The sequence below is a fragment of the Acipenser ruthenus genome, chromosome 15, assembly GCF_902713425.1.
Source record: "Acipenser ruthenus chromosome 15, fAciRut3.2 maternal haplotype, whole genome shotgun sequence".
NCBI classification, from domain to species: Eukaryota; Metazoa; Chordata; class Actinopteri; order Acipenseriformes; family Acipenseridae; genus Acipenser; species Acipenser ruthenus.
In genome coordinates, this window is record NC_081203.1 from 22,290,902 (window position 1) to 22,307,664 (window position 16,763).

A 16,763-nucleotide genomic window follows, 5' to 3' on the forward strand; every position below is an offset into this window, starting at 1 on the left:
CGTCGGCCCAAGTGTTGATTAGAGCAAATGTTTCTTCATCCCTGCAGCAATCTATCTCATGGTGTGTCTTGATCAACAGAAATATGGCTGAACAGAGTAAACCGAAATGTTCCCTGTGGAAGTGAAACCTTCATGCAGGCGTGGCTGTCTGCTTACGAACACCCATCATGCATTTTGTCTCACTCGACCTGGGTCAAGGCGTGTAAACCCACATCCTGAGGTTGGTCACTGCCAACCCGGGTTATGACCCAGGTACGTGGTTTCACACTACACAGGATTGTGACCCGGGTAGCCAGAACCCAGGTAGGAGCGCCAGTGTGAAAGGGGCTTACTATTTTTTATATATATATATATATATATATATATATATATATATATATATATATATATATATATATATATATATACTATTTATATTTACTATTTTATATATATATATATATATATATATATATATATATTTTTTTTTTTTTTGTATATGGGGGGAGAAGCGCAAGTGTTTTTCTTTTTGAATGCATTTGAGTTAATGTGTCACACCAACAAAATGGCAGCATTTTTAGACATGTTGTATTTTGTCTGCTGCAAACCAGCATCTGTGCTTTATACCGAGCCTGGGTAATGTGCCTTCATTGACAAGTTTTCTGTTGGTTATTTATGTATGTTTATTGTTGATTTACATGCCATGCAATAATAAAAAAAAAATATGCCATGCAATAAAAAAAATAAAAAAAATTACCTTTGTTTTGTATACAATAACGAGCACTTACTTCAAAATATGCAGAATAGAAAGTGCAATTTAAAAATCATTCCAGAAGTTCAAAATATATTGTATAAATATTTATAAACATGTATTTTGTTTCGATTTATTTTGTAATTTATCCAAGGTGTCTTACCTCTTTGCCCTGCCTGTCAGCCGGTCCTTTCCCTTGGCTTTGCTGCTTACTGTCGGCACACCTCTCCAACCCTTCCCTCCACTGCGCTGCATGCCACCTGTAACACGGACAGCAAAGAGCATTTATTACCTAAATAAAAAAATGAAAGATCCTGCAACGCATCTTGAAAACAACCAGTCAAAGCTTCATTAGAACTGTACCATAACACACTTTGAATATAGTAAAACTGAATTATCTTACAGTTAAAAAAACTGTGAAATATCAAGAGCATGAATTAGTGAAGAGTCCCTTATACAAGTCAGAAAGTTATGCAGTTCATGTAAAATATAACAAGGGAACAGGGTATAAACAAAATACAGCTTTAAGAAGTTACTTTTCAATGAGACAGCACAGGGATTAAGAAATTTGAGGTACTGTGGCCTATATTCCAATTGTGTCATTTCAATAGTACTGGACTTTTTGGTTGACGAAGGGTTAGTGACTCGAAGCAACAGCCTCCCCTCCTTGAGAGTAAACACTCCTGTGCTGTGAACTAGCCTTTTACCTCTAGAAGCTTGAGTCCAAATCCGGTTAACAAGAAAAAGGAAGCCCACAACAAAACTGCTGAAAAGCTTGTCCTGACCTGGCACTGCAGTGTCCAATCAATATGCTTTTAGCATGAAAGGGGATTCCTTTTTCTCTGATGAGAACCACCACCTGAGATTTATTATTTTGCCTGTGGGGTCCAGCTTTTGTAAGGTCAACTGGTGATTTAGTGACTAGGAAGGTTAGCTTCAGTTACAGTTGATTTACTTCTATTGAAGCACCCAGAACATTTCTCATTGGCTACTTAGTAGAAAGCTATCACCGAGTAAACGTTTTATATTTAAAATAAATCACCCAGTAAACAATGGGATTGTCATGTCTTACAGCAATATTGAGAAACAGCCCTCGAGTCTGAATGATCTCTCAAAACAATTAACTTGAGCACCAACATTAGAGTATTGTTTCTGAATGGCTGTCAGTACCTCTTTAATTTCAAGAAAGCCATTCTCTCAAAAGCAACCCAGAAACTGAACTCTGACATGCACGCACACCTTAAAGCAAGGGAGTGAAATAGTTAGGGCTCAAGTAGGAATATGTAATCTGTGTGGCTCTTTACAAAAGAATTAGCTGCACAGGACATTACTCTATTTTTTCCGGGCTGTTTTTGTAGATAATGTCTTTGCCCTTGGGAGCAAGGTGTCACTACAATAATGTTTGTAAGTACTGACTTAATTAATGCTAGCAATTACATCACTGTATCTCTCATAATACTAATACTTAGAGGCCTTTATTTCATACTATTTCGCAAATACGAAATAGCATGAAATAAAACGAAATGTAACACATAAAACGATATGCAAATATAAAACGAAATAAAACGAAAAATCATTATAAAGCAAACACAGAAATACATTTTTAAGTTAGAAGGTTTATGCAAAAAATACTTTAGATTTTGCAACTGTCTGCTGGAATGGGAGTCGAAAGATACAGTTGTTTAGCATTCGCTGTTTATTCCTTTGGGGGAAAATATGGCTTGTTTGCTTGTGTTTTGTATTAGTATGGTAATTCTTTGTTTTATTTCAAGTGGTGCAAACTTTGCACTGTAGCAAATGCTGTTTTGGTTTTGAATGGATTTGAATGAATGAATCTGCTTTGCTTAGTGTTTAAATACTGAGAAACCCTAAGCTTGTTGTATACTGCTTCAGTGCAATGGGATTGAAATACAAATCCTATTGTTTCTTTTTATGGGTAGATTGGTGTATGTGCAATTATTAGGACAGCCCCACAATAGTAGGGCAGTGTAAATATATATATATATATTTTTAGACTCCTTTAGAGTTGTTTTATTAACGTGTATCTGTAATAAAACAATGTGAGAAATAAAACAAAAAATATATAAAAAATAAAAAGAATTTCACAGGGCTCTACCAATACTTAACCCACTCATACTTGGGCCAGATAAATATATAATGGCATGAACATTTTTGCTGGTACTTACACCTTGCTTCACAGTTGGGAAATCTTGTTCTAAATTTGCTTGCATTTCTTCCCACTGAATAAGTAAAATAAAAGATCTGTCAACATTTAGGAAGTGTTTTACCTGTGTTTCTAGACAGGGGTGATCCAAATTGACACACCCAAGAGTTTCAGCAAACCAAGGAGGTCACAACTCTTACATACAATAAACAAGATGTACAAAATTAACCCTACATATCATTCAAGTTTTTTGGTTTCCATTTTTCCTTTCCTTTTTTAAAAGAGATTTCAAGAACGGAATTTAAAAAAGCAAGCAATATAAGAAAGGAAAACTAAATAACATGAATGATACGAGGTTAAGAACATTTCTAATTTACTCAATGTGGCACAATCGTATTAGATGTTGTCAGAACGATAAGATTACCTTTAACACTGTTTTATGGTGCTATTCAATCAATTTACCACACACTGGACGCCGGTCGACTTTCCTCCCTACCCTGCAGGAATACAAAGCCCCATGCAGTGCTCCCTGTCATCGCTGCATTTTTTTTTCCCCTGAATCTGTTAATTGACCTTTTTCTGAAAAATCAATCTGAAAAACTCAAAACAAGTGCTCATGCTGATCAGTTTGGGTTTGGCCAAAAGTTTAGGTCCAAGTTCAAACCACCCGTTACTGTATTTAGATGCATGTTTCTACTCTCGTGAACTTGTAAGTCATATACAGTATACTGCTCTCCATCAAGTATTGTCCCAATACCTGTTGACAGTGTATATTTCTGAAAATAAACATATCTGACACACAGACTTCAGCCAAATTGGGTTAAAAGCCTGTGGCATCACCACATTTGAAATACCAAAACACATTTAATGGTTACATAAAAACTAATACCACCAACATAAATACATATTTATATAGAATTAATGTGAAAATGTGTCATTTGGGATTCAACATGCTCGAACTACCTCATACATCAACTTAAAACAAATAAACATCCAAGAAGTTATTATGTAATTATACCAAACACTTTCTGCTTTTAATCTCTGAATTATTTAAGGGTATGTTTAAAATATGTCATTTCTGGGGAATGCAAGACAAGTTCGAAGTACTGGACTGTAAAAAGTGATAGAAGATACAATACAAGTTTATAAAGTGCCTTCTGTGAAACACCTCAAAACACTGTTCATATAATAATAAATAAAATTAACAAAAGACACTATTGTATTGTAAATAGTGATGCATACAATAAAAAAAAAAAAATTGAGCAGTTTCATGTCAGTATATGATGTCCCATCAACTTGTCTGATCAAACCTTGAATGAATCACAACTAGTCCCATATTCACTTTGACAGCATTCGACATTTGGAATTTAGCAGAGCTTGATCTTGTTAAGCGTGTTGGTCCTCGATTGGATTAACAATGCAAAGTATGATCAGCACTGACACACACAGTCCTGGAATAAATACGAGTCAAACAGTGTGCTGGTTTCAAAGAATAGCACTTATCTTGCACTATCCACTAGGTAAGGTAGTCCAAGTTTAGAGTCCGTGATATCCGTTCTTTTTACATATGGGCACCAAACTACCCTTTCAGCTTTTTCAGAGTACGGTCCCTTCAGGGCAGGGCAGTAGGAAGCTTGCACTAGATGGCTGTGCCAAGCCTGCACTACGGATCTGCTTTGTCTCCACTGCAGTCAATCAGACACTTTTTCACTATCAATAAATGCATGTTTATCCATTACACAAGTCTTAGGTAATAGCCGAGGGTTGATATTTTTTTCAGATAAACAACCATCACTCCTATACTGTAAATTGCGGAAAATTGCATTTGCCTTCGCTACATACTGTACAAAATAGCCCAAATTTACAGGGTTTTGCTAGAACAGTATGATGCATGTGTAATGTCACTTTAGGTGGACACAGGCTTTAGGAAGATATAATTAGATGTTGCTCATTTCAGCACACTGTTTAAACTGAAATGGGCCCAACTTCTAAACTGGCATGTGTTTTTTTAAAGATGTCTCAGTCACACAGTTGTTTCGGTGCAGCTAAGGGTCCCCTAAACTGTTGTTGCTGAACTATACCTTTACCTGAATGACTAGTACTGTGTTGGTTTGTCACCAGGTTGGTATTATTTGTCACAATCACAATGTTTGTACCGAAGCTAAAGCCAATATAATTGCTCACTAAACACTTCTGTGCCTAAGAGCAATATTCTTCTGATGCGCCGGATTACTGTAGATTCATCCATATAGTAGCTATAAAATACTAAAATGTAACAAGTTGAAATACTAATAGAATTTGTAAAAGACTGGAAGTCTTGATAAAAAAATTTTCAGCGGCCAGTAAATGTCACCTGGCAGAGTTCAGGCATTAAATTAAATTGATAAAAAAAAGATATTAAAGTCACTGCCTAGAAAAAGGTGTAATTATGTCAATGCAGCTGCATGCTTGTTGTATTAATATCACAATGAATCACTCACCTCTAGGGTCAACCTCCTCAAGAAATTGTTCTCCATACCTAGGGAACGAAACAGAGAATTAAAGTACATCAATTCAAAAGAACAGACTCCAGTAACACTTTAACCTTTTATTAAAATGGAGGGGAAAAAAAACATCCACCAAAATGAAATGTATTAACAAACTTATTAATACATTTAAAATGGAAGTCTTCATTCAATTTTTAATTATTTTGTATTACCTTTGGGTAACGTCAGGAAGTTTTGATTTAGAGTTTCAATATCTTCTGTACATTCTTACATTTGCTCCAAATAAGGAATGGTAGTCATTCAAACCAAAAGCTAAAAATACACCTAAACACTTCAATACAGAACATTTGCTGCACAACTGTTGACAATTAAAAAGTAGTTGATGTCTTCCAGAAATGTAGCCCCCTCAACAATCATGATGGTTTCTAATACTTTGGCTGCAACTACATATTTGTATGTGCATGCTAGGGATTATGATGCCAACCAAAAAAGGCCAAAATCCTGACACTCTGCACAACATGAAAGCCTATGAATTTTATCTAGTACAGATAAAACAAGAGGAGTATGTCTTGATTCTGACAAATGACAGCAATGTGCTTTGTGTCAACAGCTATGGTCTGCTCTTTTATCTTTTATCAGAAACAGGCACAGTAGAGTTACTGGCAGTGACCAACTACCAATGACGTTTTCTGATTGAATAGAAATATTTTATTATTAGGTCAGCAGGATAAGTTCATAGAGCTCCAAACCATCTTAGTTACAAAAGCACCCCAGGGAAGAAGAGGTTCAATATTACCACTGTGCATTGGCGTCTGCTTGCAAAATGGACCCGACACATTCAATGAACCCTAGTACAGTACATTATTCAATTATGCAGGTGTATTCAAACTGGAATTAATGCATTGCAAGTCTAGTTTTGCTTTTAGATTTGGTTCTGTCCATAGCATGGTGATTTCTTGATGGATTGAAATTAATGTTATAATAACCGTTTCCATAAATACTGTTTCTGTAGTCAGCTTACTGGAGAGGGAAGTTTAGACTAGAGTAGCCTAATGTCTGACAGCAGGTAGCCGACGCTCCAATTCCCATACCATACAGAAACAATAAATGGTGTTCATGTTTGCTACACTACAGTACACTATTCCGAGGTATGAACAGCTAACATGAGGTTTCCCTGGCTTCTCCACCTCTAGCCCTTTGGTCAGGGGGCTTGACTACTTCAAGCCTAAAAAAATTAAAAAAAATAAATCCACAGGAGCACACAGGGCCTTGATTTAATGTCTCATCCAACAGCCCCTAAATGATTATGTTGTATGGATAGAAATAAGACTCATTTCATAGCAGTTTTATGCAATTCTAGTCTAATAAGACACACATGAACTTGTTAAAATACCTATACACTGTGGATAATCAAGCTCGTAGTAAAATCTGGAAAGGGTGAAACTGTTCTGCATTAAGTCTTATTTCCATCCCTGATGTTGGGCACCGAGTGTCTGGATACAAGGGAGAGGTCTCCCTGCAAAGCTGTGAACACCACTTCATACACTGCAGCACCTGGTGTTCAGTGCAGGTCTCTGTCATTGAAATACTGATCTGGTCCAACCCTACATTGGAGACTGTATGACAGGATCAGGTCCCAAAGTGGCGACGGTGCAAAAGAAGGAAGAGCAACCTTACTAGGTTATCCCTAAAAGTGTAGATAGTGTTATTGTCTCATATTTATTGGGTGTATGATAAACTGTTTCTCAAAGCCACCAGTAAGTTTATTGTTTAAGTTAACATCTAATCTTAATCTCTCTTTTTTTGCATTACTAGACTGTACAGCACTGCTGCAATCTGATATCAACATTAGTCATATTAATGTCAGGCTCCATCAATTGCAGTATGTACTTGCTGTCTGGTGGAAAATATCTCTTGCATGCTTCTTTAAATGCCCTGTGCTACTGCACTCATTCATCTGCTTGGTTTTGCTGAACCTGCAATGTGTTCACCCATATTCGATTTAAATTGGGATAGATTGAATTATAAAATTGCCCCAGTCTTGGATAAGGCAGCTGGTTAATGTTCCAAAGTTCCTTCTTCAAAGCGCTGTCTGGAGTACCCTGTATTAAAGATAGTATGTAATAGATCTAACATTAAACAAATGCAAGTTTTAAAATACAAATACACAAATGGCCATTCTGTTTTGTGGGTCATTAAAGAAACGAAGAGTTGAGAAAAAGAAAAATGGCCAAACATAAGATTGCAATTCTGTAGTCAAGACTTTATTCACACTACGGCCATAGGGATGTTACACATACACAGAACAACATTGTGTATTCAAAATATTTAAGGAAATGTTTACGTATGAAAGACAATTATTTTTTATTTTTTTACAAACAATACAGCATTTTTTAACTTGCAGGGATTGATTGTTGTAATAGTATGCTGTTTACAGTTGTAGAACAGCAGAGGGACCCTTTACATTTCTAAGGCTGCTTTGAACAGCCATGAGAAGCTGCAGATCTGCCAAAATCCTCATTACTGATGATCAACTGGTGAAGCCAAAATGTCAATCGGGGGATAGTAGGATGCACTAAAAAGAAAAAAAAAAGCCAACAATCTGGTTGAAAACCTAGAGTAGCTTAGGAGTTGATTTGAACGACCGATTCCTTACTGGGAAGCCACAGCTCTTGTGTTTTGTTTAGAGCATTTTACAGTACCAGGGAATCCACAATTTCCCAGTGCTGTATAATGCTCTAATAAAATCAGCTCTGGCTTATCCCAGCGTGGTCTAGGTTGTCAAATCAACCCCTTACTATTAGTGCAAGTAATACATATATTACTTATATTATATATAATGCAATATTTATTTATTTATTGAAAATTACCCAAACCACATTTTTTAAATTATACAAAGGCATAAAAAATAACGTGCAATAGTGCATTTTTTTATTTTTGGGATGAATATATACAGTACTGTGCAAAAGTTTTAGGCAGGTGTGAAAAAATGCTGTAAAGTAAGAATGCTTTCAAAAATAGACATGTTAATAGATTATATTTATCAATTAACTATATGCAAAGTGAGTGAACAGAAGAAAAATCTAAATCAAATCCATATTTGGTTTGACCACCCTTTGCCATCAAAACAGCATCAATTCTTCTAGGTACACTTGCACAAAGTCAGGGATTTTGTAGGCATATAGTCAGGTGTATGATTAAACAATTATACCAAACAGGTGCTAATGATCATCAATTCAATATGTAGGTTGAAACACAATCATTAACTGAAACAGAAACAGCTGTGTAGGAGGAATAAAACTGGGTGAGGAACAGCCAAACTCAGCTAACAAGGTGAGGTTGCTGAAGACAGTTTACTGTCAAAAGTCATACACCATGGCAAGAGCACAGCAACAAGACACAAGGTAGTTATACTGCATCAGCAAGGTCTCTCCCAGGCAGAAATTTCAAGGCAGACAGGGGTTTCCAGATGTGCTGTCCAAGCTCTTTTGAAGAAGCACAAAGAAACGGGCAACGTTGAGGACCGTAGACACAGTGGTCGGCCAAGGAAACTTACTGCAGCAGATGAAAGACACATCATGCTTACTTCCCTTCGCAATCGGAAGATGTCCAGCAGTGCCATCAGCTCAGAATTGGCAGAAAACAGTGGGACCCTGGTACACCCATCTACTGTCCGGAGAAGTCTGGTCAGAAGTGGCCTTCATGGAAGACTTGCGGCCAAAAAGCCATACCTCCGACGTGGAAACAAGGCCAAGCGACTCAACTATGCACGAAAACACAGGAACTGGGGTGCAGAAAAATGGCAGCAGGTGCTCTGGACTGATGAGTCAAAATTTGAAGTATTTGGCTGTAGCAGAAGGCAGTTTGTTCGCCGAAGGGCTGGACAGCGGTACACGAATGAGTGTCTGCAGGCAACAGTGAAGCATGGTGGAGGTTCCTTGCAAGTTTGGGGCTGCATTTCTGCAAATGGAGTTGGGGATTTGGTCAGAATTAATGGTCTCCTCAATGCTGAGAAGTTCAGGCAGATACTTATCCATCATGCAATACCATCAGGGAGGCATCTGATTGGCCCCAAATTTATTCTGCAGCATGACAACGACCCCAAACATACAGCGAAAGTCATTAAGAACTATCTTCAGCGTAAAGAAGAACAAGGAGTCCTGGAAGTGATGGTATGGCCCCCACAGAGCCCTGATCTCAACATCATCGAGTCTGTCTGGGATTACATGAAGAGAGAGAAGCAACTGAGGCTGCCTAAATCCACAGAAGAACTGTGGTTAGTTCTCCAAGATGTTTGGGCCAACCTACCTGCCGAGTTCCTTCAAAAACTGTGTGCAAGTGTACCTAGAAGAATTGATGCTGTTTTGAAGGCAAAGGGTGGTCACACCAAATATTGATTTGATGTAGGTTTTTCTTCTGTTCACTCACTTTGCATTTTGTTAATTGATAAATATAAACTATTAACATGTCTATTTTTGAAAGTATTCTTACTTTACAGCATTTTTTCACAAATGCCTAAAACTTTTGCACAGTACTGTATATATTATATATATATATATATATATATATATATATATATATATATATATATATATATATATATAGTATATATTCATTCTAACGTCATAGGTTCTTGTGAATTTAGTGATAATGAAAGATGAGGGATGGTGCCAACAGAAGTCTGCAATCAAACTTCAATCCTGACCAAAAGAGGGGGCACCCAGGGCCCTTTATAACAAAGACATAAAATTGTCCTCAATTAGAGAGTATGTCAATTAGTCACCAAACTCATTTCACTCATTGCTAAGACTGCCATCTTTAAATGTGCAAACGCCTCAGTTTAGTTTACTAATAATGAACGTTTAGAAAATCCATAATCTAACATTAAGCAGCTGACAAGTCCATCACTTCCCCACAATATATTTTGCATTATGTTGCAATCGCATACTGACTCAATGGCAATCTGGTTCATTATTAAGCAACCTATCCTTTTTCTTGCAAAGACTGGCTGTAGATGTTTTTTTTTTATTATTTAAAGCTCCTGAGAAGACTTCCAGCCAAATGAATACTCAGAGGCTGACACTTGTAGAGTAAATTGCGTTGCTGTACACCATGAGTCACTCAGTGTCAACATTTTAAAATAATTATTTTCGTCCCCATTGGGAAAAGGTAGGCAGTTAAATTAAGAGTTATTGTTTCAAATGATGATACATAACCAACCTTCAAGACCTCGCTAATAATATTTAAGTATGTATATTTGTCAATCTAAAGCACTTTAACCAAAATAAGATTATTTGTATTCTTAGTTTGCTTGTATAAGTTACCTGTAGATTTGCAGAATGTTTGATAAAAGTGCAACATAACCAGCAGTTGGGGTGTGCTTAAGAGCCTGCTTTAAGTTACTATGTATCCATTACGTTTTCCAAATGCTCTGCATTCCAACACAGAAGCACATGTGTGCAAATAACTTTTTTTCTACTTTAAAAGAAGAGTATTTTGTACTGCTTAGTACAAGGCCTATAGTAAATGTGAAATGCCCTATTAAAACTATACTGTTTTTTTATACTAATTTAATGTACCACTATTGTTTTTCTTGAATAAGCCCCACCCATCATTTTAAATGGTGTGGTTTAGTTTACTGCAGGCAGTTTGTAAACGTGGCAGCCGTGCTCTTTACCCAAGCCACATTTGAACCCAAGCCTCCAGATGTAAATTGCATGAAAGGAGACTGTATTCCCTGCTGCAGAACCTATAGGCCCTTCTGAATTAGGATTTTCAATAAACATTTCCAGGACTCTTCAAGGTGTGTTCTGCATAGTTTGTGGTACAGGAGCTTTGTAAAAGCAGATGATCCTCGTCTACAAGTTTTGTAAGATTGTGTAACCCACAAAAGACCAGCTTGTGACAGGAAGGCATGCTAATTAATGTAACTGCACCTGGAAGCACAACTGCTTTAGATGGAAATGTAGAACAGCATTAGTTTCCGATTTGCCACAGAGCCGAATCAATCCTGGCAAGGAATCTAACTCACTTCATATAGATCCACATTTATTCATATCGCTGAAAACTTCCTAAGACTTTATTACCCTAAGGGGGAAGAGTATTGCAAATGTAAAATAAATACATGAATAAAACAGGCAATACAGAAATGTTACAAAAAGATAAATGTGGCAGAAATGTAATGCTTAAATCAGTGCCAGTTCCTGACAAATGACAAAAAATTTCTATTTTGAACTACTGCATGTGGTTTCTGTGTTACTCTATGTTACTGCTGGGACCTTGATTTGAATAGCAAACGCAATCTATTACAGACAGAAAGCATGGAGTGTATTTTCAAAGCTACATTTATTCATTAATATTTAAAGATTAATAACCTTTAAAATAATACTTTGAGCTGCTGATGCAATACGGGTTGCAATGTTATCATGGGTTATTACTTTTTGATTAGATCAAAAAAAATAAAAAACTGCATTTCCTCTAATTTTCTGCTAACTATTCCCTGCCCTGTGTTTTAAAGAATAACTCAATCACAGCTGCACTAATATGTGCTATTGGCTTTTTCTTTTCTCAAATTTCCTTCTTGATTTATCATACACATTAAGTTTTAAAAAAATACAAACTGGTTGTTTCTACAGTGCTTTGGTAATGGTTAACCTATCGTAATTAACTATACAACACGGTTACACCTTCAGATTCTAGTAACTTTTTCACTGGAATTCACCACACTACTATGTGCCTCCTCTGACTGAGACAAGGTCCAAAGGGAACGAGTCATTTGTACAGTGGTTGACATTTGTTTGGGAACCATGGGGTTGCAACTTTGAGAACCGCTTGCTGCTTTTACATCAGTGCCATGATCTGGATTCAAATGTTGTGGATCTCGGAGGTCTCAAGAGGGAGCCCTGAATGATTGTTATTCAGGGCTAGAATCTCACACTATTACTGCACCTAGTTCTGCTTTTCAGGACTACACTCAATTAGTTACCAGTATATCATTCTGATCAGGAGCCACAAGTCTGAGCAATCAGGCCCCCGTTAAATAAACTGTTCCTCTCTTATAGCAGAATGAAGAACACCTAATGGTGAACCTACACTCATGCAAGACCTCCTCATGCTGTGATAAGTGTGTACAGTGCAGATTTAGCAGAGGGAGATTGCCCAAATTCATGGCTCATGGTCAGGACTGGAGCAAGTTTTTAACCCTGGTATTGAATACATGTTTCTTCACTTCAGACCCCCTTATCAACATGTAGGAGCCACTGTCAAAATCCAGTTACATAAATGTTTGGTTTCATTTCTGTCCAAGGAAAAGTTAAGATTATCAATCCATTTTGACCAAGAAAAAGCAACAATAGAAATGCAATACTGGACAAGAAAAGAAGAATATGATAACCACACTGAGATAACTCCTGTTATATCAACTATGCCAGATTTAGAAGACAGAAGAATATAAGAAGGGACAGAAGATCACCAGACTCAAGCAAAAAGAAAAGTCAAAACACACATCTTCTGGGTACTTCATCACAAGGCACTGCCTAGATGGCAGTTCGGTTGGTTTACAGGCATCTTTCTGCCCCCTAAAAAAACTGCTTGTGACTGACTCTCTACATTAATATGCAAGCCAAAAAAAGGAAGTGTGATACACATACAGACAGACAGTTTCCTACATATAATCCCCCAGTTCTAATATTGTGAAACCAGTAGAAACTGCTGGGCAGGATCAAATGTATTCATGGCACATTTCTCCCCCCTGCTATCTTGTCAACATGTTCAATCGTGGTAAATGCCAAGTTATTTTATTACTCTAACTTGCACTTCAGATATACGCTTTTCATCTGCAGCCTTCCTTAGAGTATGATTCTTCTAGCCGTACCAAATGTATGATCAAATGGTTTACAATGTATGGATCACAAGATCCACTCAAAACATGAGAATAAACTTCAGACACAATACATTATCTGAAAGCTTGTCTACTTGATGTACTTCCTAAGTTTTACCTGGAAAGAAACTAGCCTATATAAGCAAACATCTGTTTGGTGGTCACCCTACACTTCATAAATGGTGCATTTTTCAACTTTTCATGCAGCTAGAGCCAGTTCTCAATCATAACCTCCCCATCAACTTACATGTTTTCTGCTTTATCTACATCCCAGGCACGTTTCCATTCACCCTTGGTATTCTTGTGGCGTGCCACGCGTTCTCTATCGATCTGTTCTCGCTCTTTTTTCCAGCGACTGTACTCCTCTTGTTCCTGCCTGGACGTGGGTACAGACAGGTCTGCAGGGCTCTTAGGTTCATGCCACCTTGCATCCTAAAGGGAACATTAAATACCCAAATCAAGCTGGGCACTATTGGGTTTTCCTGCCATATGGATTCTGAAAACCAAGCAATGCAAACACTTTAAAAATGAGGCACATTCCAACAGTTGTAGCACTATGAACATTTGAACACATGCAATTAAAACAACAAGTCGTACTGAAAAAGCCAATTGAAGCTTTCTTTTGCACCACAATTTCAGAAAATTTACACACATTTCTTTTTTTCCCTTTTGGTATTACTGTATAACTTTACTATTATGTATGAGTGGCACCTTGGCTAAAAAACTAATATGATCGAGGTCATTTGAATATGGTCATTTGGGTTTTCTTAAAGAGCATGAAAACAACATTGAAATGTACCACACTCTGATTAAAACACAAACCTTGTGATTCCACTCTAAGATTGGTCTTTCAAACACTTTCAAATTCACAAAGGGCTTTTTGTGGGGGTTTACTTTTACAAATGAAAACCTGGATTTTGTGGATTTCAGCAGTCCGTTCCATTGTGGCCTGTCGAGGCAACTAAACTCACTGCACTCAATGCCAGATTTCAGAACTGCTATTTAAGATGTTAACTACCGCAGTTTTTCACTCTTGAGTGTTTTATCCTTACTTGAAAACAGAATACAATCTACGATTCCAACAGAAATACATAAACACAACAGGTCAAAGGATGACAGTCCTAGTAAGTTAGACAGCGAAGAAACACTATTAAGACCAAATAGAACAGATGCTAAAATTACAAACAAACCAGCATACCAACAAATGGGATGGATGTTATTAATATAAATTGGCATCATTATCCAAATGCAAAGGTCCCACATTTTTATCCTAATTTCCAGATCATTACAGAGCCAGAAGCAGACCCCTGGTTGACCTTATTTTACCATCCATTACCAGATTCTAACGATCAGTGAACCCCTCATGACCTCTTGTATTTCATGACAGACATGAATATGAAGAGAGATGTGCTCTGGCAGACAGCCTAGAGACAATACTCCCACACACTCTCTGCTTTCACAGATCATATAACACTATGCTTTACCATGGAAAAAAATGGTAAACTGGATAAGAGCCCCTCACTAGTTTAATGAGTTCAAGAGGACATGTTTTTTGCAAAATAAACCGGATGCACTGTATTCAGTAAAGGTAGTCTTCCTCAAAGCCTCATCGCTCAATGGCAACACAGGTAGCTGGGATGTGTCCAGGATACATCTTAAGGCAGGAATACATGTGGTTCCTGGTCTGGAGGTGAGAGGAACACCAGCAGAGACACCAGCACCCTAATAATAACATAATTAAAACCAGCCATGCTGCTGTGAAGCACTGTCTATGTGAGGCTTGAGCATTCTAAAATTACCATGGGAAGAGTGTTCTTTTGATTCTGGTAAGATGATTCACTAAGAGATTTTGAGGTTTATTTTTGGATGTTATTTTAACACTCATGACTGCAGAATGTATAATGCTTTGAGAGAACATGACCTTGACAACAGAAGCAAATTGAAACATTTAAAATTACAGAAGCATCTCATTGTTTGACCTGTCACCCAAGTCTTAGTGATTTACACTACATTCCAATTTCTAGCATTCCATTGTACCCCTTTCAATACACAGAGAGGCACGATTTGTTCCCCCCCCCCCTCGAACATGGTCACATTAATTATCTAAACTTTTACTAACGTTGTTACTCAGACCACCTGGTATGCTGTCATGTGGTGTACAATATATTTCAGGTATGAATATTACTTCTGGAAAAGGAATGTCATATTAACAACTTTACAGTCATAAGTAGATGATCTCAACACACTGATTTTACAAACATATATATTTTTAAACCGCTGTCACATGAGGTATCATTATATTCCCACCCCACCATTTTAACATGCAGCCATCTGCTTTCAAACAGTGTGCTAGTGGCTCCTATACTAGCTAACCACATACCTGTTGCTCCCTGTCCAGGTTCAGTTTCTGGAATTCCTGTGCAATATTGTCAATGTTGGAACCTCCCCTATTTCGCGCATTCCCTCTCCCGCGTTTTTTCTTATCGCTTTCCACTTCAGGTTGCTGTAGGTCGTCTGAGAATCCACATCCTGGACCCTTCTCAGCTCTGCCATGCTGAAATCAACAGCAAGGTTAGTCAAACGAGTCGGAAGTCTAGACTAAAATGTACTAAACAGGCGCAATCCTGTTAGCGACTTTAGGGAATGCTTTGCGGCAGCAGTTTTTCAGCCGTAGATTAACATGTAATTATGGGCGCTCCTGCATAACTTCGCAAAAAGGAGGTGGAGACAGTGTAAATGAGGGTTCTCAAATATTATAATGAGATGTACTAAAGCTGCTGGCAATTGCAACACTTACAATTACATCAATTTGTTAAGAACTTTTGAAAGCATGTTTTAAAACAGTCGCAATTGTTGCTGCCATTTCCCAGTCCGCTTTTTCTCGTGCGTTGCCAGTTGTGCTCAATGCATGAGGTGAACACCCAAATACCTATTTTTCCCTAAAAGCAGGGTGTATGTACAAGCCTTGAAAACAGATTTCTAGTTTCCCCCAACATGTTAGGGGCAATAGACTGCACACATGTGCCGCTAACCCCTCCAGCTCATTCCGAACATCTGTAGGATATGTGCTTTATGTGGGGTAACTACAACAAAATGCTATAATGATATATTAGTAATTGAGACATTTTGTTTTGTTTTTTGAGCATTAGGTGAAAGCAGGCATAAGTATAGGTTCAATACAAGTTTCTTGCATACAGTATACAATGCACAAGAGACACAATATTGTGCCCAAAACTTAATAGCTGGACCTTGGAGGAGGAGAGGAGAACAAGTCTAGGCCCGAAGGTCCCTGAATTACTGAACAAATACCATGCAGTATATTTATACAACTCAACCACAAAATGAACACACAATTCAAAAGCCCACAGGAGAAGGAAAAAAATAAAATACATGTCCTCGTAACTACATAAAGCCTGAAAAGGTTAAATATTTGTTTAACAGTTTACCGGATTACAGCCAAATTCAATCTAAAAGGTGTAGGAGGCTAGGAGTTTATGATGAGTT

At 37.5% G+C, this 16,763-nt stretch overlaps 1 protein-coding gene across 5 annotated transcripts in view; it reads right to left on the bottom strand.

Annotated features, from left to right (window-relative positions):
• LOC117422184 (coiled-coil domain-containing protein 9-like) overlaps positions 1 to 16,763 on the bottom strand; it is a 42,533-nt gene that overhangs the window by 10,508 nt on the left and 15,262 nt on the right. For 4 of the 5 annotated variants that reach the window (XM_058987460.1, XM_058987462.1, XM_058987463.1 and 1 more), the window contains 5 exons: positions 15,640 to 15,813; positions 13,507 to 13,691; positions 5,375 to 5,412; positions 2,917 to 2,970; positions 894 to 990 (listed from right to left, as the gene is read on the bottom strand). In XM_058987460.1, the coding sequence (XP_058843443.1) occupies positions 894 to 990; positions 2,917 to 2,970; positions 5,375 to 5,412; positions 13,507 to 13,691; positions 15,640 to 15,813 (548 nt within the window). The remainder of the gene's footprint in view (positions 1 to 893; positions 991 to 2,916; positions 2,971 to 5,374; positions 5,413 to 13,506; positions 13,692 to 15,639; positions 15,814 to 16,763) is intronic. The other variant, XM_058987461.1, reaches the window with a different exon arrangement.